Source organism: Anopheles marshallii, chromosome 3 (assembly GCF_943734725.1).
Source record: "Anopheles marshallii chromosome 3, idAnoMarsDA_429_01, whole genome shotgun sequence".
Lineage (NCBI taxonomy): Eukaryota > Metazoa > Arthropoda > Insecta > Diptera > Culicidae > Anopheles > Anopheles marshallii.
In genome coordinates this window covers 31,380,119-31,407,994 of record NC_071327.1, presented here as the reverse complement: position 1 = coordinate 31,407,994, position 27,876 = coordinate 31,380,119, and the positions used below count along the sequence as shown (strand labels likewise).

The 27,876-nt window shown below is 46.2% G+C and overlaps 9 protein-coding genes across 9 annotated transcripts; 5 read left to right on the top strand and 4 right to left on the bottom strand.

Annotated features, from left to right (window-relative positions):
* Nucleotides 1-917: 917 nt before the first annotated feature.
* Nucleotides 918-1,431, bottom strand: LOC128711826 (DNA-directed RNA polymerase II subunit RPB9). Its single transcript, XM_053806712.1, has 3 exons — nt 1,367-1,431; nt 1,174-1,302; nt 918-1,107 (listed from the first exon to the last, which is right to left on the bottom strand). Exons 1-3 carry the CDS (start codon nt 1,429-1,431, stop codon nt 918-920), a joined length of 384 nt encoding a protein of 127 aa, XP_053662687.1.
* Nucleotides 1,432-1,740: 309 nt separating this feature from the next.
* Nucleotides 1,741-2,815, top strand: LOC128713695 (hsp70-binding protein 1-like). Its single transcript, XM_053808558.1, has 3 exons — nt 1,741-1,791; nt 1,857-2,675; nt 2,744-2,815. Exons 1-3 carry the CDS (start codon nt 1,741-1,743, stop codon nt 2,813-2,815), a joined length of 942 nt encoding a protein of 313 aa, XP_053664533.1.
* A 3,454-nt stretch (nt 2,816-6,269) lies between these two features.
* On the top strand, nt 6,270-8,783 carry LOC128714595 (ankyrin-1-like). Its single transcript, XM_053809468.1, has 7 exons — nt 6,270-6,282; nt 6,794-7,070; nt 7,151-7,572; nt 7,682-7,699; nt 7,933-8,171; nt 8,239-8,391; nt 8,466-8,783. The coding sequence occupies exons 1-7, from the start codon at nt 6,270-6,272 to the stop codon at nt 8,781-8,783; spliced, it is 1,440 nt and encodes a 479-aa protein (XP_053665443.1).
* Nucleotides 8,784-9,298: 515 nt separating this feature from the next.
* On the bottom strand, nt 9,299-9,708 carry LOC128714368 (INO80 complex subunit C). The gene is made up of 2 exons (XM_053809241.1): nt 9,561-9,708; nt 9,299-9,495 (listed from the first exon to the last, which is right to left on the bottom strand). The coding sequence occupies exons 1-2, from the start codon at nt 9,706-9,708 to the stop codon at nt 9,299-9,301; spliced, it is 345 nt and encodes a 114-aa protein (XP_053665216.1).
* Nucleotides 9,709-11,177: 1,469 nt separating this feature from the next.
* Nucleotides 11,178-13,189, bottom strand: LOC128712490 (uncharacterized). Its single transcript, XM_053807381.1, has 2 exons — nt 12,271-13,189; nt 11,178-11,194 (listed from the first exon to the last, which is right to left on the bottom strand). The coding sequence occupies exons 1-2, from the start codon at nt 13,187-13,189 to the stop codon at nt 11,178-11,180; spliced, it is 936 nt and encodes a 311-aa protein (XP_053663356.1).
* A 775-nt stretch (nt 13,190-13,964) lies between these two features.
* LOC128714490 (uncharacterized) lies at nt 13,965-17,457 on the top strand. The gene is made up of 5 exons (XM_053809363.1): nt 13,965-14,915; nt 14,979-15,173; nt 15,242-16,854; nt 16,919-17,045; nt 17,185-17,457. Exons 1-5 carry the CDS (start codon nt 13,965-13,967, stop codon nt 17,455-17,457), a joined length of 3,159 nt encoding a protein of 1,052 aa, XP_053665338.1.
* A 2,006-nt stretch (nt 17,458-19,463) lies between these two features.
* On the top strand, nt 19,464-20,855 carry LOC128715078 (uncharacterized). Its single transcript, XM_053809960.1, has 2 exons — nt 19,464-19,973; nt 20,052-20,855. The coding sequence occupies exons 1-2, from the start codon at nt 19,464-19,466 to the stop codon at nt 20,853-20,855; spliced, it is 1,314 nt and encodes a 437-aa protein (XP_053665935.1).
* A 71-nt stretch (nt 20,856-20,926) lies between these two features.
* On the bottom strand, nt 20,927-23,206 carry LOC128714078 (sodium-coupled monocarboxylate transporter 1-like). Its single transcript, XM_053808953.1, has 7 exons — nt 22,974-23,206; nt 22,607-22,884; nt 22,450-22,528; nt 22,188-22,331; nt 21,974-22,114; nt 21,288-21,914; nt 20,927-21,218 (listed from the first exon to the last, which is right to left on the bottom strand). The coding sequence occupies exons 1-7, from the start codon at nt 23,204-23,206 to the stop codon at nt 20,927-20,929; spliced, it is 1,794 nt and encodes a 597-aa protein (XP_053664928.1).
* Nucleotides 23,207-26,134: 2,928 nt separating this feature from the next.
* LOC128714355 (uncharacterized) lies at nt 26,135-27,268 on the top strand. The gene is made up of 3 exons (XM_053809229.1): nt 26,135-26,369; nt 26,438-26,534; nt 26,605-27,268. The coding sequence occupies exons 1-3, from the start codon at nt 26,141-26,143 to the stop codon at nt 27,266-27,268; spliced, it is 990 nt and encodes a 329-aa protein (XP_053665204.1). The 5' UTR covers nt 26,135-26,140.
* Nucleotides 27,269-27,876: the final 608 nt, after the last annotated feature.

Sequence of the window (27,876 nt, the reverse complement as noted above, 5' to 3'; positions counted from 1 at the left end):
CCTCTATACTCTAGCTCTAATCTGAAATGTTTGCAAGCCTGCCTAGTATGATTACATGTATCAAAATATTCAATAAAAAATATCTTAAAATCTAAATGTGTTTCTCTTTGTATTAAATATTATATGGGGTCACCAGCACAAAAGGTTGACGGTATAGTAACTATACTGAGTTATCTTTGTGGTCGCCCGGTACCCGGTTAGCTCCATCTTCACGAGATTGAGATGCAAACTGGATTACGACGAATCTCTCTTGTGCTGTCCGCCTGCTGTTCACCTGCATGTCCATTTACTTTATGCAAATGCATGTCGTATCTTCGCACTGTCCTATCTTAAGCTTCTTTGGACATGGTGTGGGCAAAACTGTACACCCTTGCCGTAGGAAAATATGTTCGGTGTAACACTAGAGGAAAGATTATTTTCTCTACGAATGATTCAATATGTAACTGTAACTCGGGTAAGTTGATGTCTTTCTAGGGTGAATGGGTTTACAAGGCACACGGTGGCTCTACGTAGATGCTTGTCCTAGCGATAAAGACGGTTGTCGTTGTACCTTTCTCTTTTTTTTCTTTGTCGTGGGAGCAGATCATGCGTGTACAACAGACAGATGCCAACATTGATACAGATGGAGCAGATAATGATGAATGTTTAATTAACGTACACAGCGTCCGAAGCTACCGCACTGTAACGTGAAACGAATGGCAGTAGCGCTAGGAAGGATTAATTGAGATTAAGCTTGTAGGAAGAGTTACGAAAGAATGCTTAGTAATACATTTTTATATCAGGTGTTGGAAGCCAACAAACATTATAAAGAATCATTATTATATATAATCTTCATCACGGAATATGATTATGAGAAAATATTTATATTTATCATAATACTTCCATGAGAGTATAATCCAGCAACTGATGCATGAAACTCATTCCGTCCACCGATGACAGCAGGACGAGTTGGTGCACACATAGTACAACCTCATTTCCTCCTCAGCTCGGCGGGTTTGTGCCTGGAAGAAGACCGCTTCACGGTGAGAACATTTCGGGCAAGCGTGCTCCTCAGTGCGCGGCAGCGTGGGATCCGATATCACGTCCGGTACAATGTGTGTCAGTTCACTGGCGGAAAGGGAGGATACATCAGTCGTGGAAACAAAAGACCGATATGCTTCTACGGAAACTTACTCGATTTCGTGCATTATTTTGTTTACGTAGATACAGTTCGAATCAGCCTCCTGCTTGTAATCACAGTTACGGCAGGCATAGAGCAGAATTTTATTTTCCTTATCTTCCTTTGGGTACAACATGTTGTTGCTGCAATTGAGGGCAACGGCGTGTGTGAGCGTATGGATGATTCATGCAAAATGAACATATTTACCATTCCTGGCAGAACCGGATACCAACGAATCCTGGACCATCATCATGTGTTGCATCGTAGGCCATCGTTGTGTGAAATTTATGACTAAAAACCACAAAATACTTGAATGAATTTCGCGGGATGCAAAAATACGCGTCTATTTCCCGGTGTGTTGTTTGTTGTGCTAGGAAACTGTCAAACTGACAGCTCGCATCGTGTCGGAAATGTTTCGTTCCGACAAAGGTTAATTTGATGAAATATTTCATGGAGCACTCTCGAATTGTCTCGAATGTTGTGACAGGAGGGATTCGAGAACAACATCATTTTTGGAAAACAACATATCGCCCTACGCATTTGCTAAAGATATTTGTGCGCGTTACAGAAAATCAGCTAAAATGGCTAGTGGTGAGAATCCGGATCAACCGAGACAGCCTCGCAACTTGCAAGTAAGTGAAAAATGGACGCGGGACTTTTCGTGGTGAAATTTAAACACAATACCTCTCCTCCGCAGGGTTTACTGAAGTTCGCCATGGAAGCTACCAAAAGCGAAGACGCACCACATGACGCACAACTTCAGCCGTTGGACGAAGAACGGCGACGATTTCTGGAGGAAGCACTCAAATCCCTTACCGTCGATGTCGTTCAGGAGCTAGAGAAATCGATGAATATTTTGCTGGACAGTGAATCGGATGAGGAGGCAAAGATTGAAGCGTTAGAAACAGTGACTGACTTCGTGGAGGATATAGACACCGCGAATGATTTCTTCAAAGTTGGCGGATTCGTTATTATAAAGCCAGGGCTTGAGTCAAGCAGCGCAGAGGTTCGTAGCCGTACACTACGGTTAATAGCTGCACTGGCACAGTGCAATCCATTCTGCCAGCAGCACCTGCTTGAGCTGACCATCTTGCCAAAACTGATCGAGTTACTTGCGGACGAATTATCCGTCGCACAGGATGCCGTATCCGCTGTATCCGCTATGGTACGACAATACGAACCCTGTGCAGCGGCATTCATCGATATCGGTGGCCTCGAGAGCATTATGAAATGTTTACATTCAAATGATGAAAAGCTGAGCACAAGGTCCTCATTTCTGATGGTTTCCTTGAGTAAAGAGTTTGCACCGGTTATGGATAAGTTTATTAAGCTAAATGCGATCGAATGTGTGCTGACGTGGATAGAGCTTTCGGATCGGATGCTGCAAACCGGACTGTCAGTTCTGGCAACGTTCGCGGAAACTAAAGAGGGCGTTCAGCGATGCCGGGCAGACAGTAACTTGAAAGAGAAGCTGGACATGATCATTGAGCTGGGAAGTGAGAAGGATGATTATTGGGTAAGGAATGGGAGAAAGGAACACTTTGCTTCGAATCTGGTTAGTAATGGTTTTTGTTTCTATTTTAGGCACCGCTCGATTTCGCTAAAACTCTGCTGAAACTCTGTTATTCTGGTGAACAGGATGGCGCCGACCGGTAGACTGTGTTAATACGAATCAAACATACAACGCATAAGAAGTTTTTTTTACAATAAAATCATTTTCACCGTCGCTCGAACGGTAAACTGTACGTGTGAAATCTCCTGCAAATGAATTGTCGTAACCGTTAGCCCGAAAACGTCCGAAATCCATTACCTTTAACCCATATTTTACGACGAACCACCCGGAAGACCTCTTCCACTCTAGTTTGCAATTGCCGGAAAAAAATGTTGGCACCCAAACACGCGCTTCAATGTGCGCAATATTGCACCACATCGACACACCACGATCAGAAAACATGTTTTCAGCACCCACACCGTTAAAACTGCGGCGATACGAATCATTTGTGTATTATTTTTTTCAAACGCGCGTCGTAACTGGGTTTTTGCGTCTGTGAGGAATGTTTTTGTTTTGTTCCGTTTGCATCGTTTAACTGCGTTCCGGCTTCGTCACGCTGGTTCTCGTGTTGATTCTGCTGTTTACTTAATCTTTAACCCCGTTCACTATAGATCCCGGAGCGAGTGCGCCATTTTTGTTGTTTGTCTGTTTGTTCCCTTTCTTTGCTGCGGCGTCACGTGTGCGTAGCATCTTAATAAAAAAAAAACCGATTGACTGCCTTTGTGAGGAAAGTGTCGGACACGAAACCGGAAGGGTATTGGCCAGCAGAGTCAGAGATTGACGGTTGAAGGTACTGCGTGTGGTGGAGGTGCATTGTTTCGGAAGTCGGCGTCGGCCGAGCCTGTGAAACCAGTCGAGAAAAGTTCAAGGTTCCCCTTTATGCTGGGCCCTATGAGCCTTTACAAGGAATGGATCATCGATACGGGCCTCATGTGTCTTGTCATGTGGCCTCAACCAATAAAACTATCGTGATAAAGTTCATGATCAAAGTACGTCCGGGCGTTAAGTACTGGGCGTCTCCATGAAAATTATTACGATCGCATATTTCTATCATTTGGGAAATTATTAAAGAAAAATTTCGAAATTTGTTTGTTTGTTATGAATTTAATATTTATACCTCCCATTTTATGAGAAATGTGTCTTGTCAGTTTTTTAAGATAGCTGCCAAGCTGCTCTACTGAAATCAATTCCTCGAAGTAGTACAGTTACGCAGTAACATTGACGACGTTTTTGAACTGTTTACGACGTGTTTAAGTTCTCGGAATTGCCTATTACGATGCGGTAAGTAAATGTACCCATATCGTTTATAGTTATTCTTAACGTTTTGAGGTGATTAACCAAGGTTCTCTTCTAAGGGCTAAAAGTTGGACAAATTTACGTGCTAAAACAACAAAGTCTCTTGTTCCAAATGGTACACTTTGCTCCCATTTCCCAAAGATGGAACACCATTTTTGCCAAGCCATTTCCTTCGGGACCTTCACTTACCGTTTGCGTACAATGTACTCCACCTGACACGACATTTCCACGAGTGTCCACGGGAACGGCAGTGTGGATAGACAACAATGAGAGCGGCCGCCAACACGAAACCATGTACGATTTTCCTTTATACGGTAGAAAATAAGCCAATTTGGCATCGATTCTTGTGCGGAAAACCATCACACAAACACGCCCAGCAAAATGCGTTCGTGAGCGTGTGTGTTCAATTCGTATCGTTTGTGCTTGCTATTCTTCTCGCTCCCACCCAGGGATGCCCGGATACCCGTGCCGGAGGATGCTGCTCCGTACCGTTGGGGGTTTTTGTATCGGTCCCACCACACACCGTTGTTTTTCACCGCACGGCTGGTTATTAATTACGCTTCGGTTCTTTATGGGTGCGAAATTCGCAATGCAGGAAGGGATTTCCCGCTGAGAAGGAACCGACATATACCAGCAGGGTGGCCTGCACGATCTTCAGTCGACGATCGGCTTCCAAGCAGTCGAAAGCGAAACATAACAACAACAATAACTCAGTGCGATCAGTACTCCCTGCAAACTCAAAAGCAGGGAAAAAGGAACATTAAACCGAACAGCGCATTATTTGCTAGAAAGTTCACGTACCTGGTGGGAACTTTAGTGGCAACGCACAAGTGGAGTGAAGTTTACGCACGGGAAAAGTGTGCTCTCCAAGTGTGAACCAATGCGCAAAGAATAGCAGAACATTACTGGACAGGAGATAAGTGAACGTGAATATTTGGTGGCAAACCGTCAGTGCCTTCGTAGAACAAGGGAGGAAACTTTGCAAGCAGGACAATTCAAGCGTTCGATACAAACCGATTAAAGTAAGTGATGGTCAAAGTGTCGTTGATCTTCTAGAGTGATTCCATCCCATCATCCCTTGATTGACAGCAGACAGCTTCAAATCTCGTTTCGAAGAAATCCGAATCCCGTACCAGACGGCATGTCTTTTATGCTATTTTTGAATTATGCCATTGAACCTGGTGTCGGTACTCGCACACAAACCGAGGTGCACTCGAAGAACGAGTTCCGATTCCTAACCGTGTGATGAGTTTCATCTGTCAGCTGTGGTGAAACGGATCACGCATCCCGCCAATGCGCAATTGCGCGTTTGAACGAGACGCGTTTTTGGAGCACGTACGAATACTTCTCGAAGATGTCGTCGAAAAAAGGGTATCGCCGGCACAGATAGAACAAGTGTATTAGCATTGTTAGCGGTCTCGAATGTAAAGGTTTGCTCTCCTCTGCTCGGAGGGCAATCGATCTTCATCATGAGCCGGACAACGAGGCAGCGATTTACCCACCGTATTGGCATTGTTTATACAACAACGTGAGATATTTAGCATTCCCGCTTTCTTTTGCATTTGTTGCGAAATTTTCATCCTCCCAAGTGATGCGCAGTGAAGTGCACACCAAGCAAAAAAAAAAATTGAGATCAGCTGACGGGACGGGTAGAGTTTCTTCCAAAATTACGCTCCTGTGTGAGTGTGGTGCCCATTTTCCGATTTGGCCAATTTCCTCCCGGATATGTTTATCGCTCACTCGATAGAACCGTCTGTTTGGGTTGTGAATTTAAACCTCTGTGCTGAGTGATCTTTAAACGATCGTGAACACACTGAGCGTCTTCCATTTGGTGTAACTCGCGAGAGGAAATCCGGTGGAAAACTCGCTCAGCTTATCATCCTCGCGAGGTGGACACTCGTGAGCCTCATTTGTCCGATACTCTCGCGGTAACATCACAACGCATTCAGTTCCGTTTGCGTAGTGCGGTAGCATGTACGGAAAGTAAAATTGGTGCACCCCGACTTTAACGGGCAATTTTCCGCGATCTCACAACTCGCTAACCGAAAAGTCAATCCTTTTTAACGGTTCTTTGTGCGCTAACTTACTAACTAATTAAGCACACGGTTACACGTGCTGACAGGAACACATTTCATTGGTACAATCAGGGAAGGTGGACGGTAATTGGTATATACATCCCCACCACCCAGTCTACTTGTTCTATTTTCTACGCTTTGTATTTGGCGCCTGCTCAACTCCACCACGGGAGGTGGTTTTTCCACGATGAATGGACGAGGTAAGCGACAAATCGAGCGGATCATCAAATCGATGGCGTGGTTGTGTGTTTTCGGCTTCCGGGTGCGTCCGGTCGCTGGATGGACCGTTGGTGCAAATGGGACCGATTACGAAATAAGCCGTATCCGGTCAGCATCGTATCCGTACCAAATTATTGTCACAATCGCGATCGTGCAGAGTGTGCGTGTATGAGTGTCGGCCCCTTTTCCCTGAAGCAGCGGTTTCATCAGGCGGGCAACGTGATTGCAGGGAATCGCGAAGGAGGGGCCGAAATGTTTATTTTTGTAAATTACGAAAATCCGTCCACACGTCATTCGAGAGCGAACGTGTGCGGTATACAAACGAAGCGGTTTGATACGGATGCCGGTTTGGTTCTGTAACGAACGAGAAAGGAATGGACGTTAGTTTTGGTGAAAAAAAAACCCACTTCTATCATGCTTTGAAAATGTTTTACTTACTGTGTACTCTATTTCAAAATCAAATTTCCGTTTGGGTTTCCATTTTTGTTCCAGGACGCATTATCACGATGCCGGCTGAGTGTGCCGCTAACCCGCTGCAGCGGGCCTTGGCCGATGCCATCATACGCATGGTGTCCATGGACGAGTTACGCATACTGCTCGCCTGCGGTGCGAAGGTCAACGAGCAGGTGACGCAAGGTCTGAGACCACTGCACTATGCCGTCTGGCAGAATAATGAAGCTGCCGTTAATCTGCTTATTGTGCGTGGTGCCGATATAAACGCGATCGATGAAGTTGGCTACAGCGCACTACATCTGGCGGCAGAGCATGGGTAAGTGTAACAATCGGGAACCGGACTAACCTAAAAAAAAAAGAGCCGTACATTAAAAAAGAGTTCGTTCCCTTCATTAGTTATCTGCATCTCGCGAAGATACTGCTGGACGCTGGCTGTAAGGTGGACTACCGTGAGCCAACAAATGATCCTTATCCACGCACGACACTCTGCGATGAACCGCTTCGCTTGGCACTGCGTAACAAACACTACGAGGTGGCCCGTCTGCTACTTGATCGTGGTGCCGATCCGAACAAGCGCTATTTCTTCGGCTCCGAGATCAATCTGGCGACGGATGTGGAAAGCCTGGAGCTGTTGCTCACGTACGGTGCGAGCACGGAGGCGCGTGACCGTTCCGGCATCACCCCGCTAATGCGTGCCGTGCGAACGAACGGTAACGTCGATTCGGTGCTGCTGCTGCTACATTACGGTGCGGACGTTAATGCGATGACAGATGCAAGGAATGATTACAGAACTGTGTTGCATTATGCCGTTCTATCAGGTACGCCCCAGGATGCAGTTGTGACGATGTGACGAATAGTTCGTTAATATTTGTTGATTCTTTTCTTTTGGGGGCCGATCGGTAACCGCGTAATATAATGGATGGTTAGGATTAGATCTGTTCGGTGGTATGTCGTTTGTAGCTTTTACAGACTGATTGGACGATAATAGTACATCGCATGCCACCAAAACGGGCACATTTTCATAAGTTTTCCTATTATTACACCCTTTCTTTATCGCAAAAATCCTTTTTGTGGCCTTTTCTCGACATAAGACGACGTATGAGACCTGATAAGACTCTTTAGCCTCGTAACCTTACTCATTTGCATTATGAACTTTGTGACCGTTTGTTTCATTGCAGGCAATGCGTCACTCGTAACGATGCTATTGAAACAAGGCGCCCGGGTAGACATTCCAGCACCGCTGCCCGAACCGGACCGGCCAAGCCCGCTCGATCTTGCCGTATTGCGGGGCGATCCCGTGCTGGTGAGAATACTGCTCGAGCATGGTGCTAATGTCAATCGCAGCAGTCCCGTCATTGGTTCGCCGTTGCATGTGGCTTGCGCCGATAATATTCCCAACAGAGTTGAAATTATGAAAGTGAGTGTGGTTTGCGTGCCACTAATTGCTGGTAATGCTAAATCGTACCTTGATGATTCTTCAACAGATGCTCTTGTTTTACGGTGCTGACCCGAATATACGCGTTGTGGGAGATGTTGCCACCAATGCGATACTACGTCCTCCGTTGGCAGAGCTGCTTGCCAGCAACGAACACGTGACGCCACAGGAACTGCATTTGTTGCTACGATACGGTGCAAGGGTAAGCATTCAATACAAGCTTTTAGAATGTCAGTAATGTGTCACTTGCCAAATTCTTTTCACCCTTACCTTCAGGTTATCCTGAAGACCCAGTACCGCGATCCGGACGGTTTACTAAACTGCCTCTCAAACCTGCATCACGAATCGGCCGGCTTCCGCATCATACTGGACGCTGCAGAAGAGTTCGATCCTTGCATGATACGCCGCAACCAACAAATCACCGATGAGCAGCGCGATCTGCTGGTAGAACGTGCCTCGGTGCCACGGAAGCTCAAGTCCCAGATTCGTGCCTACTACCGCCGGCTGTTCGGGCGGAATCTGTGCGAGTTCGTTCCGCCATTATTTATACCGAGCGAGCTTAAAAACTATCTGCTGTACGAACACAGCCTGTAACGGTCTGTGTAGTACGGCCAAATTGTTCCCCGTAGCGGTGACCTTTTTTACTTTAACACTGGACCTGATAAGACTACTACTGTCCTGATGGTGAATCATCCGATATTCCCACCATATGATAGACTAGTTTGTAAAGCGACTGTTTCGAGCCTTTGTGTCCTCGACTTCCAAATGGCAAGTGATGAAGGTGATCCTGGTCTTGAAAAATGAAAGACCCTGTACCCTGTAGTGCTTTCCGTTTCATGCGATCACGGAAAGCGTTTACGCGCGCGTGCATGTGCTCTCTTTTAGAGTGATACACATTGTGAAACGGTTGTGATATTTGAAGTGAAACATTTGTCTCTTATACCTTGTCGATTAAGTTAAGTTAATGAAAGATCGAACTGTTAGCATGTAAGATATCGAAGCAATTCAACGCTTCCAAGGAAGGTTTAATAAATATATGAACACTAATATGATGAATCACTAGTGGAGCTTGTTTTTTTTTGTTTTCTGTGGGTCGAAAAGATCGATATTTAAACAATACTTGTAGCACCTCTTAGTGCCAGATAGCCAGCGGTTAGATCCATCGGGAAGGTGCGAATTGTTTGGTACTCTTCCACGTTGTGGTACCGCAGCTTCGAGTGTGGATCCGTGTACGGTGCAATCAGTCCGGAAATGTCGGAATATTTCTTGGCCGGCTTTAGTGACGGTGGAGCATTAACAGTCGAATCTGTAATTGAACGACATGCAATCAATATACCGTACTGGTATAAAGGATGGCTGTGGTTTACTCACATGTGATATCCGATTCCTTCCAAGGTAGCGTTTTTTCATGTGTTAAAATCTGCTTCAAAGATTTCCACTGTCTTTTCTTCCCCATGATGGGATTCACTTCGGAAAGGTCTTTCTTTTTGAATGCTGGCTTCGTCGTATCACTGTCCATTGTGGGTCCACTTTTTAACTGAAAACTTTATCAACCGGTACGCGTATACGATGGAGTCTGTTGTGGATGGCGGAAGCCAAGCGAAATTCGCATTTGACAGCCAGAGGTAAACAAACCGCAGGGCATTGCAGGGGTTTTCTTCGTACACTTTGATTTTTTTATTCGAAAAAAGTTTTATCATGAAAAGAGAACATATCAACTGGAATTATGCGTTGCGATATTCAGCAAGCAAAAACGGGAAAATATTCGTGGCTTGAACGGTTGTCTGCGTTTTGTTAACATTCTCCCAAATAACATCAACTTCTCATTCATTGTAAATTATTCATTTCATTCTACATTCATTTTAAACCGATAATTTGAATAATATTTACTTACTTACTCGGTAATACACCTTTTTGCGGCCTTGGTTTGGTTCAGCAGTTTTCTAAACCGTTCACGAACGAGTTGATGACGCATCAATGCTATTACTTCATTCGAATTTGGCGCTACTACACCTCCACAGGTCACACAGATGACCTGAAAGGATATTACGAACTAGGACGTCCGGTGTCATTCTAATGACATGCTTGGTGAGCCTGGAGTGCATGGTGAGTCTTAATCGCTGTACGAGTTTATCACGAAACTGATCATTATAGTGACTGACTGAAAGCGACTCCACCACTGACCTTCCACACATAAAGGGCCAAAAGTCCTCCTGTACATTTTTCTCTCGAACGCGACTGAGAGGATTTCGTCGGTTTTGGTCCTTGACACAGAGGCGTATGTAACTACTGATACTATAGAAGTTCTACATAGCCCCAGCATCGATCGATGCACCAGGTGTTTTGAGTACAGAAGTTTCTGCAGATTGTAAAAAGATCGATATGCAGCTAGCACTCTAGCGCGTTTCTCATCGTAAACCCATATTTATGGGTTTGCCTCGTTATTTACCATACCATTCCAGTAGCCATCATTTGTAATATCATCAAACGAACCAAGCATTGTGGTTAAAATTTGTATACAAGTCAGAGCAGAGAAGGAATAAAATAAAGGAAGAAGGTTCTTTAACTGGGTTGAAGGAACAACAACCGGAACAAAGTACATTGTGTCATTAAACAGAGCTCCTGATTTTCGGCAGCTAGTCCACTCCCGTCTGTGTAAGCTTCCCAAGCAATACATAAGGAGCAACTAATGGGAAACTGTGCAAACGGGTTGATTTCAAATGCTCTCCTTCTTCGGACGAGAAATTTCGTTACCGTCATGCGACTTTTACTATACACCAGTCCTTAGCTATGTATGTGGGAGAAACTCGACGTGTGTGTCATCAGTGTATTCCGGGATGTGGATTGATTTTTATAAGATGATTGCTGAAGTTTTCATCTATTTGGAAGGATGATGCATATAAAAAAAATAATTTATTGTCCGTAAAGAACGAATGGCTAACAAGAAAGCTATGCATAATGGCGTTCGCCTGAATATATGAGAGGATTTTATTGGTCGATTTTACCTGCAACAAAGAAAGAAATGAATTAGTTTCTGATTTGCGCCCGATCTTATCATGCATGCATACATATCATGCTCATGTCACCATGCTCCCTTCAGCGCACGACAGATAAAGTTCTCCTTTTCGGCCAGTGGTCGTTTGCATCGCTTCATCTGATAGTATTTCACACACTCGGTCATTTATCCGATCCATGGACGCGTTAAAACCGGCCGATGAGTCACTGTCAATTGTGATAACTTCGGGTGAGTCCGGTAATATTTCTACATATCCTTCATATCCGGATGTGTCGCTTTGCGACGACCGTTCGCTGGGATCTTGTTTAATGCAGAACCTGCTCAATGACACCACATTGATTGCAGGCGTTGACTCGCTTGGGGTATGTGTTTCCAGTGCTTGGTACGGCGGTATGCTGGAACTAGATTGTAATTGCGTATGGGTGTGAATATCTCGTCTTATCGTTTCTGTAAGCGGCAAAACACTGGTGGTAGGTGTTAGGCTCGATGTCCTCGCATTGAAAGGTGACAGGGTTGAGATCACTCCGGTCAGTTGTAGAGGGTCCTGAGTGGACGAAGTCACTGCAGCCTCGTTTACGGGTTGGTATTCAATTGCTTGAGATTGGTTCTGTGTGGAGGTAACCAAAGGTGCGAAGATTTCCGAATCCGGAAGAGGAACTACTTGGCTTAGAGGAGTGTTTTGTTGAGTTAAATGTTTCTGGACTATTGGTGCGAATTCAATCGTTTGATTAGTTGGATTGTTTGTCACTTTTGAAGCATTATTATTGAATGTTGAGTCCAGGGAAGAATCCGATTCGTACATGATGCACCCCGTACGTATAGGACAAGGCGCCCTTGGATTGTATTCTTTGTTTCGGGATATCGCTGTAGGTATGGCTGCAGTCCGTTGATTGTGTATTGTGCGTTGAACTGATGTGGGTTTTGGGGATGGTTGAACTATTGCCGGCACGTCATTGTTGTTCTGTCCTATGGAGCACATTCTCGAGGGGTGCCGTACTGTGGCTGTGTCAAGTCTGCCAATTTCGTTTTCGCCTTTATTTGCTTCCAGTTCTATTACAGTAGTACGTTGCGGCTGACACTCCATGAAATCTTCCATGTTAATGTCCACGTCGTTCTGGAATCTACTATAATCACCCGTGCTATATTTCTTATTTAGATAGTCATTATCGAACCGCAAAGTTGCCCATATCAAATTTTTTCGCTGCTCGCTCGGAATCCTGGACTCTCGAGTTAGTTGCTGTACCACTTCCGGTACCCGTAGTAACCAGCCGCCCTTCAGGGATGATTGGTGCTTTAGTCGGCATATAAATCTACGTTCCGCATCTTCAAGTAGTCGCTGGCTTGTGGACATGTACTTTGGTAACTTGCCCAACTTGAGGGGCCAGTTTTCGCCAAACCTTTCCTTTAAAACATTCACTACCTTTTCCTTATGTTCCAGAACTAAATTGTCTTGTATCATGTCGACGAAGCACATCTTTTTGATACCCGCTTGTGTCAGCTTTTGCTGGTAGACTGTGTGCTCCTGTGCGCTGCTGATTGGCACTTTTAGAGCAAGGCGAAACATGCCTTCCGCATAGCGCGTATCGAATCGTATTGCTTCTATATACTTGCGGACTTTAGGACGTCTCGGTTTTGTAATAAAATCTTCGTACAGCTGGGCCGCAAAATGTTCTAGGATAGTACCACTACTTTGGGGAAGCATTTGTGCCAACACTTCCATGGTATTGGTGTGGCGGAAGAACAGTTCCCGGGCATATGAATTTCCTAACAGCTGTTGCGCAGGGATAGATTCCACTATTTCGGCTGGTGCGTTGGGAACTTTCGCTTTGGATGTACACCCCTCTGAAGACGCTGCATTGGTTACGCTTTGATTTGAACGATTAAGAGGATGTTGTTGTTTCCGGCTTATATTACCCATAAACTCGTGAATGTTTCTTTGTCTGATACGGGTCGATTGTCTCGAACTTTTCGGTGTATTCTCCATACTATTTACTGATTTGTATTTTGCAGGATGTTTACGAACAGAACAAAATGAACTCGAATGAAAATAATCGATCACGAAATCCGTTGAATCTGCGTATTTTGAGCGCCATTATTGACAACCTAACGCACGGTGAGGATTCATCGGTCATCCACATTGCGTGAAGTGACTTTTTAATAATAAATCTAAAACAAACTGTTAGATTGTTTAAGAATTGTTTCAGCTGAATGCAATTAAAATTGGAGTTGTTTCACAACTATCGGACAATTCAAAAGTTTGTTTTTGATTTATTATCAAGACTTTACTTCGAGAAATTCCGATAACCAAGAGAGCACTCACAGTGCACTTGGTTATACGGCAAGAAAAAAATAGCACAGCTGTCAAGAGGTTCTGAACGACAGTTGTCAGTGGTAGTGAAGCTGTGTGTGTGTGTTTTTATGTGTTTCTTATTTTGCTCGCAAAATTGGATTACGGAGTAAAAAAGGAAAGGAATTCGATAATTGGATTTTCTAGACGGACAGATTTGCTACAATGACCAGTGGACGATACCAGCCCGTGTGAGAATTTGTCGACGTTTGTTGTCCAGCAGCGAACAGCAGCTTGCAGTAGTCGGTGCTTCCGCGAGTTGTGCTCGGTTCGGCCCGTGTGCAGAGAACGCAAACAGAGTAGAATGTTTTGAACGAAAGCAATCCGTTCTGCAAGAGGGTAATGACGTGGTACTTGCTCTACCTCAACGGGCTCCGACATCAGCGATCAAGGCGAATGAAAGCACTTCCCTATGCATGCACTAACATTAGACCCGTCAGCAGAAGATTGCAGCAGCAGCAACTTTCAAGAATCGACGCGACGTCCTGCACTACCACCACTATCATCGCTACCAACACCACCAGCACCGGCACCGTCGACGTTATCGACAGCTGCAGCAAACAATCCCAGTCACCAAACCAGCCACCAACTGCGACGTCAGCAGTTTCCAGGGCGCAAAGCACAACGTCACCGTGGCCTACTAGCCAGTACCATTTCCGCATCCCCGGAACGACATGGCGATGACACCGAGAATGCGTGTTCGGTGGCACTGGTAACGGAACGACCGCTAGCAGCAGCAGAAAATGATAACGTGGCAACGGTTCAACCCGAACAACCGAGTGATAACGGACAGTTGAACAGTGGAACGGTGGACGAAAAGACTCGTCGGTACAATCGCATCAGCATGATAATCATTTACGGGCGCGAGGTGCTCTGCATACTGGCCCTTATTCTAACTACGTACGCGACGATCCAGAACAGTCCGCCGAAAATATCCAAGGCACCGCCACCAGTTCCATTCTTTTCGAAGGGTTCACTAGTGAACGATTGGCCAACCGGTGCACTAGGGACGACACAGACGCGCGTTTCCGTATCGGAACTTTCGCTCGTCCTGTACTATGCACCGTGGTGTGCGGAAAGTCAATATGCGCGACACGCGTACGAACGCGTAGCACAGCTGTACTACCGCGAGGCACACTTTGCCGCCATCAACTGCTGGCAACCGGGTGGAGAATGTCGCGCACGATACACCAAGGTCCAATCGTGGCCCGTGCTGATGGCGTACCAACCGAGCGGCTTGGCAGTACAGTATCATCAAGCATGGACTACGGCTGCACTGTCCCGTTTTATGCAATCACTAATGCTCCCAATGCATCGTTTCGGCAGTCCCGGGGATCTAATGGATCACATGACCGGGAAGGATGTATGTAAACGCAAAGCACCCATCTAGCAAGGGTTAGGAAATAATGTGTGTTTCTTCTTAAAGGCTGTATTGGTCGTATTTTTAGATGTGGAAAAGGATAGCAAACTTTACCAGCGTTACTATCAAGCTTCATTGAAATGGCTTGAGAAGGATCCGTTCCAGGAAGTATCGTTTGGAGTCGTGACGGGCCAGTCTTCCAAATTGTTTGGCGTTGAAACGGTCCCCTCGATCCGATTGTACCTGTGGAATGAAACAATTGTAAGCTTATCAACGTCCAAAATTTACCAGCCTTTATGATTCATTACGACATTTCGTGTTGTTTTTAGGAATATGAAGGAAATAGTCCCTGGACACCGCAGGATCTTATCGGTTGGGTTCATAAACATCTTCACGTAGTGTCAATGTGGATTGCACCACCGGGGAACGTAAAATCGACCACACTTGCACCTTACTTACGGCAAGGTCCGGTGCTGATGCTACTCACTCCTCGTCCACTGTACGAAGACAGTTCCGACGCGTACATGATGCTGCGGCAGCTCAGTATGCAGTACTACAACTGTCCGGGTGATGCATGGATATTGGAAATGGCACGCGAATACATCGCAGAGCAGCGAACGGCAAACACGGCACGATACGTTGAAAAGCGTGATCACTGTGTGCGTGTACTGGGACGTCATCCATCGCAGGAGGAGGAAGACGGCGAAGGTCCTCCGGGTAGCCATCGATACCGTCGCAACAGGTGCAAGGACGGGTTCAAGTCGACCGTATCGGTATCGTTCGTGAATGTGCTCAACTCTTCAAAGTTTGTTGATGGCAAACCGGTGGACGGAAAGCCTTCAGCAGAGGAATACTGTGACATTGCGCCGGCTGTGGGATGCGGAAAGCAAGAGTGCGGTGCATTTGGACCAGATAGGTCCCGTAAGCATAGCCTGCTGTGGCAAACGGATGGCTGTTCGTCGAGGCGGTATAACGAGGTAAACACAAACTATGAACAAGCGCATTCAATCGCTACATCCATGATCGATTCCGAGCACGACTATCGCGGGCCCAAGTTGCTTGCGAGACAAAATCTGCGTCAGCAGTGCGAACTGTTGCAGCTAGCGGAAGCGGAAATGTCGAACATTTTCTTCGGTGAACCGGAACGGCAGAAGGAATCGGTGGATTATTACTCCGCCATAGGTGGATTATCCTGTAAGCACAATAAAACGCTTACCTTCATCAGTATGGATAGCACGCTGTATCATGCGTTCGGCGAACGGCTAGGGGTGGATGTGTTGCACGAGCCTAATCGTACCGTTGCATTTATCGTGGATCCTACCGATGAGTCGGCGTATGTGTTGCGTGATCCGATTAATCTTCATACTTTGTCGAAATTCGTACACGATTACTACAATCGATCCTTGGCACGCTTTCTGCGATCGAAGAACACGACTTATGAACACAGTCACACGTTCAATGCTGTAAAGTTTGTAGAACAAGATCAGCTATATCTTGACCTTCATCGGACGTTGCTGGATGCGGCCGAAGCAAAGGCCAAAGCGGAAAAGGCATCTCATCAGCGGGTGACGAAAGGGACAGAAAAGCAAACAAACAGTGAAACAACCAATACATCCGAATCGGAACACCCATCAGTGCCACCTAGTGGTCCCGAAGAACCGGAACGAGTTCGTGCTCCGCGCACCTATCATCGTGTGAGAGAGATTTACTCGAGTAATTTCCAGCGCACCGTACTCGACTCGAACCGCACCGTGGTGGTTAGCTTCTACTCAGCCCAGTGTGCCTTCTGCTACATACAAGCGCACCACCTGCTCACGGTATCACGCATGTTGCGACATCAACCGAACCTTTGGTTTGTCCGAATAGATGGTGAACTGAACGATCTGCCCTGGGAGTACACGATGGATGTGTTTCCATCGCTTTTAATTTTCCCAAATGGAAGGTATGTTGCTGATGCTTTGCATTCGTGGGAACAGCAGTCTAATTGCTCTCGTTGATCGTTACAGAAAAGCGGAAAGTCGAATCTTTCCCGAAGCGTTGAAAGTCAACGTACCCAACATAATCGGATTCATACTTTCCAATCTATCTCCGGCCGAACGATTGCATGCCAATTTTTTGCTTTGTTCCAATGTGGTAAGTGATGTCACTATTGTTGTGTATGCTTTTTCGTACTACAACTAAACAAGTTTGTCCAATAATACGGCAAAAGCCGTCGTGTTGGAAATATAAATAATTGTTTTTAATTACTCCTGTTTTCATTTCCAAACTTCAGAACAAAGCATCGCTCAACGATTGCCTGCATATGCTCAAGTGGGAACTTACCGACGGCATTCGGTTGAGTTTGCTGGAATGGCGCCGTCACACAGCGAACACGTGCGAACGCGATCGAATCGTGCGCCGGTTGCAGCTGTTAAAACAATCGTATCTGGGCACCCTGCGCTGTCTTAGTCATTCCTGTGATCTTACACAATTGGTAAACGTTAGGAAGCGTATCCTTGACCTGTGGACGGGAGAGCACTGCCGCAGCAGGGAGGGATCGCTGTGATCGTTACTTCTCGCCAAACGGGCAATGGGAAAACGTGCCGAAATAGGACTGTCTGTTGAGGTGTTATTCGGCTTTTGTTTTCGTTGTTAATATTATTTTCCTTATGTAGAGTATTATTTTACCGCGCTTAGCCAAACCCAACCACTAGCGCGTATGAGCATTTCCAAAAATGGGGTTTTCGGTTTGAAATTGTCTTTAAGGTCTTAAATTGAATTCGTGGCTTGTTTGGGCGAAAAACATTTCTATAATACATTTCTGCTCTTCTTTCAATGTTTTTAAACAGCTTCATTTGCGAACGATACATTTTGATACTTAACTTTCACAATTTTGAAAGCTATTGTTGAAAATTTTCAATTTGCAAATATTTTTGCTATAAAAGAATAAAAGAAACATAATATGTGATCATCTTGCAGTAGACTCGATCAAAACTACATTTGATAAAAATTACTGTAAATTTGCTAATCAACTCGGTTGCCTTGCTGGGTAAAAATCACCACGAATTACATATGAGAGATCCTTAGAATGATTTACTTATCGCAGTTATTCACGTGCGGGTCATTAGTTCTATTAGATGAGACCATGATTTAAAACAAAAATAATAATCCACTAATATCAGCGTGCTCAGTAAGTAAAGTAAGTGAAGTTTCATTTAGTGCTCCCCAAACCGTTTCCGTTCCACTAACCAATCAAACGCCCGCATAAAACGATAGTCCAAGATTCTAAAAAAACACTTAAATTCATATTTGTTCGTGATTGTTTATGTTTCCTTTTTGTGAATTCTCGCTGTTAAAATGATATTAGTAATGGGATAGATAAACAAAAAAAAACAGGAGAGCAGCTGTTGTAACCGAGTCCTGATAAACGACACGTGTTCGGTCCATGTAAATAGCGCTAAATCGATAAAAGATTTAGTGTGGCTAGACAAAAGAAAATACAACAACACATTACAGTTTACAGTTGAGGTACATAGTCCTAATGGATAGTTTTGCGCGAAATTTGTGAAAAACAAACCGATACAAGGTACTCGGACGGTTTAGTCTAATAAAGAATAATAAGGTCTTATGAAAAGAGAAGAACAGTGCAGAAGATAAGTCTGTAGGTTTGTTTTGCTTTCTTTCTTCTTAAAAAATGCGCTACAGTAGAGTCTCGTGCTGTAATAGTTTACTATCCTTATGGATCAGTTAAAACAGGTCGTAACAGTGACCTTCGCTTTTGACACTAAGCGAGGCACGAAAGCGTGATGGAATAATCGCGGCTATCAATTGTATGGTCTGAAGGTTACGAATCAAGGGCATCGACACTAGACGTCTGCAATAGCAATCATTTCGGTATAGGTATTTTACTACCTCCTTTGTCAATTATTAGAACTCTGGGGTCGAAAATAGTGCTTGTATGCTTGCTCGATCCTCTTCCGCAATCGTTTCATTCTTGATTCTTTGACTCTTCAAATCATATACGCAACCTTACGGAACAACGTCAAGTAGTACACTTGTATCACAATTTTCACTAATCGGAACACTGTGAAGAAACCTCTTTCAACAGCTCACCCGCTTTATCAAGGCTTATGATCTGGCACTATTCAACACTGATGCCTTCCTAACGAACGTATTGTTCATTTATTTGTGCGTCGATATGATAGACCGCTTCGTACCGGATATGTTCGCAACCGGTAACTGAATTAGAAAATAATCATTCTTGTGTTCCGATCAGAACAAACTTCCTTCGGTGCGGTTGTATGAGTGTATGTTATTGCTTGCATGTTGCGATGTCACGCCAGGATAACGTTATTGTTAATACGATGAATATGTCGTTTTGTGTTGCGATGAAACGATATAGATAAGCACACGAGGACACGAGGTGTCGAGCTTAAAGAGCAAGGGTAGCGTGACACTCGTTACTAAAACTCACACACACCGTATGCGTACGTGATTGATGAATAAGGCGAGCCAAACTATCGCATCGGTCGCAGTCGATAATCGGACGTGAAACGAACCTGCAGTTTGCCGATGGTCCATCCTCGAGCGTTCTGTTACAATTTTCGACGGCGCCTACCAGGACACTCGAATGGTTTTCGTACAGTGATGACCACCGGTATGGGATGTTCATCGTCCGTTGTGCTGGAGGAACCGATTCCACATCCTACGACGCCCGTAGTGGACACCAACGAGCAAGGACGACTGCCTTCCCTAGGGCCGAAACATCCCGAATCTTTGGTTGAAGCCTATCGACGGTTGGACGAAGAAATCTGTGCGCTTGAAAGTACTACACCCGGACCAAGGCTCATGACGGCTGAAGCGTGGGTCGAGTTATTGAAAGGTGCAAAGGGTTCAGTGGGTAATAGCACTGGCCAGGATGTGGTAGCACCTCAAGCCCCATCACCACCACTACCAAATGAGGCCCTTCCTAATGGAATCATCCCGAATGGGGTACCTGGAGGTGTACTAAAACGGCCGTTATCTGCTGAAATAGATAGTCCAACCGAAAGCGCACGTAAAGAGATGGTTAAGGTTCGTGAAGTACGTTGAAGAAGTGAGACGATTGCGAAGGATGTCTGGATGTGAAAATTAACTTCTGCATTTACTTTACAATTTCAGATCATCCTCAAGCTAGACATTGTGTCCAATCAATTCAAGGCGGCACAGCAGGAAGAGTTCATTGCAAGGCTTTCCCGTACCGCGATGGACCAGGAAGCAGATCACTTCCGCGAGGAGATGATAGTGCACTCACGAAAGCGTACCCTGACGCTACGCACAGCTTTCGAACAGCTAAAGCGATTGTATCTCGAACAGGATCGTTTATTAGCGACAGTTTACAACGGAGCGTACGGTACATTGACTGAACAGAAGCTGGACGCCGAACTGGATTCGGCACGGGACGTAAGAGATCGCCTTGGCGGGGCCGTTGAACAATGGCGCATTGCCGGTGGATTACTCAGAGCGGCAGCCAAAGGACTGCACCAGGTGGTGGACTATTGGGAGCTGATACGACCGTCGAAAAGTGCGGAAGAAACGATCACACTAGCCTTGGATGCACGATCTACCTGCCACGGGGCACTAATGGCACTCGAGGCCGCTCAGGCAGCACTTCCATCGGTTGAGATTCCGTACATTACCATCCGTCAGCAGTCCGCCGTACGTCACGCATTGATCTACCTCCTGACGGATATGGTTAATCCAGCCCGGTACCAGCATACGCGAGACGTGTTTAGTGTGTTTGGTGCGAACGTATCCAAGGCGGTCCACTGGTTACACGAATGTTACAACGAGACGCTTAAACAGGACTTTGACGTTGCCGATCAGGCCGCTACGCTGTTGGCGAAACATTTGCGCGAAGAACGTCTGCGGTATATAGTGAGCAAAATGCCAAACAAAATCTATATCCGACCCGCGGTCGGGTAGTGAACGGATGAGCTGATCGGACAGAGGAACAGAGCGACACGGTTAAGGGTTTTGTGTACGATTTGTGGAATTCATTTAGGGATTTTCTCTATATCCGTCATTTCACAACTTCGCGTTAGTTTGTATTCGCCTTTTTCGGGTGTGTAGTCTAGTGTGCGGTACAGTGGCCGCACCCATGGAGTGAGCAGGTTAAGCGGCACTCGTTCTTTCTGTCCCCCAGTTGCGTAGCTTACCACGATGCCTACAACGATGACGATGATTGTACCGAGCAGTGAGTAGTACATGAAACCAATGCGAAATACCCACGGCACCTCGGAGTTGTCGTGTCCTGCCGCATCGCGATAGAAGGTGCTTGTTTCCACACTGCAAATCAAACCAGAATCCTTTAGAGGCTTTCTGTAGGGAGGAATAGCTATCTATAACAGTATTTACCCTGTTGCGTTGAATCCACTGCAGCCATCGTACCGGAAGGGTAAGCTCTCATACTTCAGATGTCCCCCGAGTATCTCTAGCTGAGCTCCGACAGCAATTGCACTGAGTGATATCAACGATACGATCGCACCCCAGAAAGCACCTCGTCCGTTAATGTGCGGCGAGAACATGCCAAGGAAGAAGATACCTAGCATCGTACCGGAGGTAACGCCGGACACGGATATGGCCAGGCTGAAGATACTGCCCAGCTGTTCAACGACAAACACCAGCAACAGGCAGATCACACCGATCGTCATCACCATGGCTTTAACCACCGTGCTGGCTGTTTTGTCCTTGAGAGCGAATCGTGGTCGAATGAAGTCCTCGAATAGTGTGCCGGACAGTGTGTTCATGCTGGTAGACATTGAGGATAGGGCGGCCGAGAAGATACCCACCACAAATAGACCCGGCAGGCCGGGTATGTGCCGTGCAACGTCCAGCACATAGTACGCGAAAATCTGATCGTACTTCTGTACCGTGCCCTCGTGGATAGGGTCGCAGTCATGGTACTTGCCGAAGATCAGTAAACCGTTGTAGACGGAGAACAGTTTTACGAGGATGTGGCCAACGCCGAAGATCCAAACTGCCCTGCAAAAGGAAAGGATTGAATTAGAAAAAGGATAGGAATGCATCAGGAGACGACATACTTCTTGGCGCCTGACATGTCCGGTATGGTTAAGAAGCGCTGTACACACTCTGGCGTTACTCCGATGTTTGATATCCACATCGAGGTTAAACCCACCGACACTAGCCAGAACGAGGTACGAAGGTAAGGATCAGGATCCATACTGGAAGAATAAAGTGGGCAGATCGGTTGGATTAGGAATGAGTGCCTGCATTGAAGACAGTTTACTAACTCACTTAAACCATATCAAACGACCACCAGCCTCCGCTAGTCGAAACACGTTGATCACTCCACCGAGCTGCAAGGTCCCGAGTGTCATTACGACGAACAGCGCACACAGCATGGCCCCGAACTGTAGCGTGTCCGTCCATATTACCGCCCTGAAAGCAATAACGATTCGCTTAATGAAGAAGGTGAAACACACGTTTATTCCGCCTCAATCTGTCCATCGACAAGGGGGCTCCCGTAGTGTGCCCAACGAAAAAAAAAAAACCGTACCGTATGCCACCGAATGTTGTGTAGAAAATGCAGATACAGCAAATCATCGGCGTAATGATGTGCACATTGATACCGGTGACTGTGGTGAGAGATGGTGATAAAGCGTGAAGTGAGATAGCGAACGTAGATCAGTTCGGAGATCATACAGGGGATATACCTTGGCTGAAGGCAATGGCAGGCGCATAGATGATAACGGGTGTGTTCAGTAGGCAGTAGAACATGAAGAGACCGCTGGCTAACGTGCGGGTCCGTTTGTCGAATCGTTGCTCAATGTAGCTATAGCAGGAGACTGTTTGCAGCTCGTGGAACACGGGCAAAAAGACGTACACCATGAAGATGGTCACGATCAGGCCCGATATTGAACAGGCCCAGTACTGTATGCCGTACTTGTACATCTCCGCCGGTACACCAAGCATCGTGATAGCTGAGATATGGCTGGAAGAGGTGAGAGTGATCGCAGGGAAGGTCATACCCATACATATTCCGGTGTGGATGAGGAGCTGTATTAAACAGTGTTCACTTACGTCGCTGTCAGCGACATGGCAACCGGAAACACCTTCATCTGCTTGCTACCGAGCAGATATTCGGCCGTGTTGTTTTGCTTCTGCTTGGCAAAGAATCCATAGTACACACCGATCAGTGCCGACATACCGAGCATTGAGAAGAAGATGACATAATCAACCGCGGAAAAGAGCAGCCGTTGCTCCGGTGCCGAGGTCCCATCGTCACCTTCCCCACCCGTAGCACTTGGATCCATTGCTGGAGTTTACGCTCCAAATTAGCAATCTTTGCACACACGTTTTCCAACTGCAAACTTACAACTCTAACACATCGGTCCACACCACCGGCAAAAGGCAAACACGGAAATGGCCCGGTGGACGTCAATTACGGTCGATTAGATATTTTTAGCGACAAGCGACGCTTCTGAGCACAACAAATGCCCTAAAGTGGCAGGCGTTCTCTCGACACTACGGAGAAAGTGGAGTCCCACACGGAGTCCCATGCACACACCTCGAACACTGCAACCTTACCGGATGATTGGCGCGGATACGACTGCGGGCTTGCCACTCCGCGGATGAGCTATTTTAAAAGATGTCAAGATAGCGCGAACAGCCCTACGCGCGCGCGTGTGTGTGCTTGAAGCGATCGCGATTTAAGATCCCTCACCCGAAAAGCCGTCGGTTCGGCGTTCACGTTCCTCGTTGTGCTGCGTGACTAAAAGCGGGAAGAGCGACCCGGGTGGAGGGATTTCATTCATGTTAGCATAATGGGAGTTTAGGTGGTGGAGGCCCGGGTGGTTGGATGGATCGGGAAGATAAGGGAATGACTTTTTTTTGTTTAATTCAAATGTTGTCCATGGATTTGCAATGTCTCCAACGCTATCCGTAATGTCCAACACAAAGATCTAAGCCTCTCCACTGTTTGATGCTGTGGACTCTCGGGCATGATACGCCTGAGACCAGGGGGTTTCTATTATCATTTGGTGATGGTCCAACAGTCAACAGGGTGATAGAAGTCTGAGTCGGCAGGAAGGCTTTGGTGAGTGAGACGGATAAAGCAGCGAAAAATCCCTTGTTTGAGCATGAGATCTTCCGCTAAGACCCAGCAGCTGATCGTGTCGTAATGAGCGATGAGAGGCCCATCTACAATGGGAGTAGCCACGTCTACAAGGATGATGCAGTACAAACCACGTAGTGCACAGGACGTAGCCTAAGTGATGTCCATAGCAGAGGTAACTTCTACGATCTGAAAGTAGCTTCCGCTATAATATCTTAATCTACAGAATGCAAACAAAGCTACTGTTGGCCAGAAATACGCCCGGACGTGATGGCCAGAAAATAAGAAAAACAAATAAAAGTCAATTCACTCTGCTTCGTAGTAACTGAGGCCGTCGACTTCTTTCGCGTAGATCACATATCGTATGTGTTTGACGATTGTGCACGAATTATCTTTCAGGATTATCTGGCGAAGCGTTTGTTGATTACGCTGTTGCTAAATATGTACTCCGTGCGGATGTCTGTTTGCTCTTGAGGGCATTTTTCGGTAGATAACTTCAAGTCCAATGAACTGAGGATGCTGTTACGGGATGCAATTGTCTGTAATTGCACGCATTTGTTGTCAACGCAAGTATTGCATGAATAGCAATCATTCTCCTGGATATCAATAACCTGAATTGTGAGGTTTAATGCTATAAAACGGTGTATGGCGGTGTTGTACCTACGGAATTCTAACATCCGTAAGTTGTTTTCTATTTCTATTCCAGAGTTTAGGTACAGCGCCTACTTCGGTAAAGTAGATGCGCTCGAACACGAAGATCTTGTGGATACGAAGATAGTACAGGAACTTGCAGGATACGCCTGTACAATCAACGATTTATGTCCTTAAACTAGTTCCGTAGTCTTCGGAATTAAGTGATTGGAGTTTGATATCGTCACTGTCTTTTGTCCACAGCACGTTTTCCAGTAAAAAAATTCCAAATTCTTTATTTTAAATCCCTATTGGACGCAGACATCAAGCCATCAACGATTCTACGAATACCCTTCATAATGTATTCTGCCAACATGAAAGGCTTTAAAGTTTTAATTAAAATAACAAAAAAAGCTATAATCCTCACATGAGAGGATTCTAAAATTTGCCCAATTAGCAAAACTTTCTCCGCGCCTACTGTGTAACGACTCCCCAAGCAAGCAGATTCCAATGGCAACAGCATACCAACCTCATCATTCGTTCACCAGACCGTATCGAAGAGGGAGATTTCCATTCACCCAAAGTGCGCTTTTCGCAGTCCCGAAGTGAGCATTAGCCATAGAAACCCGCTCGTTTCTACCGCCACACATACACATAGTGACGAGACACGGGCACACAGGTGCAAAGAATGTGTCCCTTCTGCGTGCCGTTCTGCGCATTTTCCGCTCCCATTTTCCTTCTTGGCAAGGTGAGCATCCGTCCTCAATTATGAAACAAGGACGTACGGAGGAAACGATTTACGAACCCCCGCTCGGTGTTCGGAAGGAAGTAGGGAAACCCTCTCCCTGTATCCCGTTCGGTTGTTTCATGTTCTTTATATCCTTCCCTTTCATTTTTTTTTCTGTTTTCGTCCAATTCCCGCTCGCGGAAGGGAAAACACTGTGATGTTTATTTTGACTCATCGCTACCAATTCCTTCGTCCCTTTTTCTTCTTCTACCCACAAGCAAAAAGGGGGCTGCTGGCGTCAGAGCAATCCCGTAATTCAGAAATCAATAAAAACATACACCCCAACCCTACGCTTCCCGGTCCTAACTTTCCGAATTGTGTGGTTGCATGCGAGCAAGGACGCGTGCGCGAATTTACGACACGCACACATACACACACATAGGTCTTGCCATGCTATCCTCGGAGCCGTGGACAGAAATTTTCCCGTACAGGTTGCATGTAGTCCCCGCGCATTAACACAACTACGCACAAACAAACTGTGTGTGTGGTACGGACGAATTCCAGTAGTTCGCGAACGAAACGCGTACGACAGGAAGCCTATTTTCTTGCTGGTAAGTTGTTTTATAGAAAAGTGATGTCGTTAAATCAATTGTTGTGTTTGACATAAGCAGCAAAGTGGACAAACGAGTGTAAATTGTGCTTTTTTCATTGTAGTAAACCGAATCGATTGGAGTGGTGCAAAGTGAAGACTCAGAGCCAAAGCGAGTGCTGCACATCATGAGTTGCCTCGGGGATTGCCTCGAGTTGGGGCCACCGCCCGATATGATACTGTCGATGCCACCGCCACCGTTGTCCTCGTTTCTGTTGCCCCGGAACGCACTGGTGGCCACCAAACCGAATGGCAACAGTAACAACAGCTTGCTGTGCAGTGCAGCCTTCATCTGTGAACCGTCCCTGAAAGCGAACGAACAGTCCGGGATGGAGTTTGTTGAGCTGCCCGGAAATGGTAGGGGTAATGGGAACGATTCGCTCGTGCTACGATATCTCAACCGTCCATGTTTTTGTTCGTTTTAGGAATGGACGATACTTGGGTGCTGGTGCTGATCTCATCCTGTGTCGGAGTTCTCCTGCTTGGGGCCCTATTAGCCATGGTGGTGCTCAAATGTCGCGAGTATGTCCTTTTATACACCTCTAGGCAATGCTACTCCAGAAACCATTACAATTCTCTATCCTTTTTTCAGCCGGTTCTGTTTCCGTTGCAGCTCGTTCAGCTATTCGTACCACGATAGCAACTTGAAGCAACCGCCATTGCACACACTCGGCCATGAACCCTCCACCGCAAAGGCGGCAGTATTTATGCCTGGTGGTACGATTCTCTATCCGACCAATCACTTGCACCATCACCATCAGCAACCACCGCATCCGGACAACCGCACACTGTGGGCCGCACTGACACCGCACGGAACGCAGCACTTCATCACCGAATCGTACGGTGGCAATCCCGAGGATCACTACGAAGTGATCGACTACGGGCGCAAGCATGAGCAGTACATTCCCTCCGCACATGGCACAATCGTGAAAAGCAAGAACTCGTTCGAGAATTCCGGATTCGTTGACTACGATTACGAGGATCCGACACCGCTGATGGAATCGTACGCACACTTCGACGACATGGACTCGGGCTATCAGGAACCGCAGGAAGTGCTGGGATCGCTGAACCGTGCCGCCACAGCAAACCGTACCGCCACGCTCATATCATCGCCGACACACATCGAGAACCCAAATATGGCACCGCTCAATCTCTATCCCACTATGCTGAGCACGACGATGGGTCGCAAGATGCACGGTAGCTCCGGTCCGGCCGGTGGATCCTTGTCGCGACGAATCAGCGACATTAAGAACTGAGGTGGAGGATGAAGCTGTGGCAGGAATTGACCATCGTAGCAAGATGGCGGCTGAGTGAGAATGGAAATGAACGCATTCCTAACTGACGACATCCTTCCTATATAGTACTTGGGGAGGGGACCTGAAAACCACTCCGATCACTTCTTTGGTGTGACTCAATCGAATCGAATTGATGTGGTGCGAAGAATGTTCCTGTAAGATGGTAGAACAGTGAAATGATTTATAACTACACAGCACGAAGAAGCAGAGGAGAGGGGACGCCGAAGAAAAAGCATCTTCATTTACGTACCAGATCGCTTAACTACGTATTACCACGCATCTAACTATAATAACTATAACGCATACCACAATGCAAACGCTACTCATTATAAGAACTCTCTTCCCCTTTTTCCCGACCCTGCATCAACCACAATTTACACCAGGTACTGCAAAAAAAAGGAAACTGGACAAAAACATGTCCGGAAATAGATAACGCAAGTATTTGCTTTACGCCTGCGAAACGAAAGTGAAATCAGTAGAAATTTGGCGTTCGCATAAAGGGATGGTGAGTGCGGGAGGTAGACATTAATCCTGTCCAGAGTGATGTGACGTGACATTTTGGTGGGAAT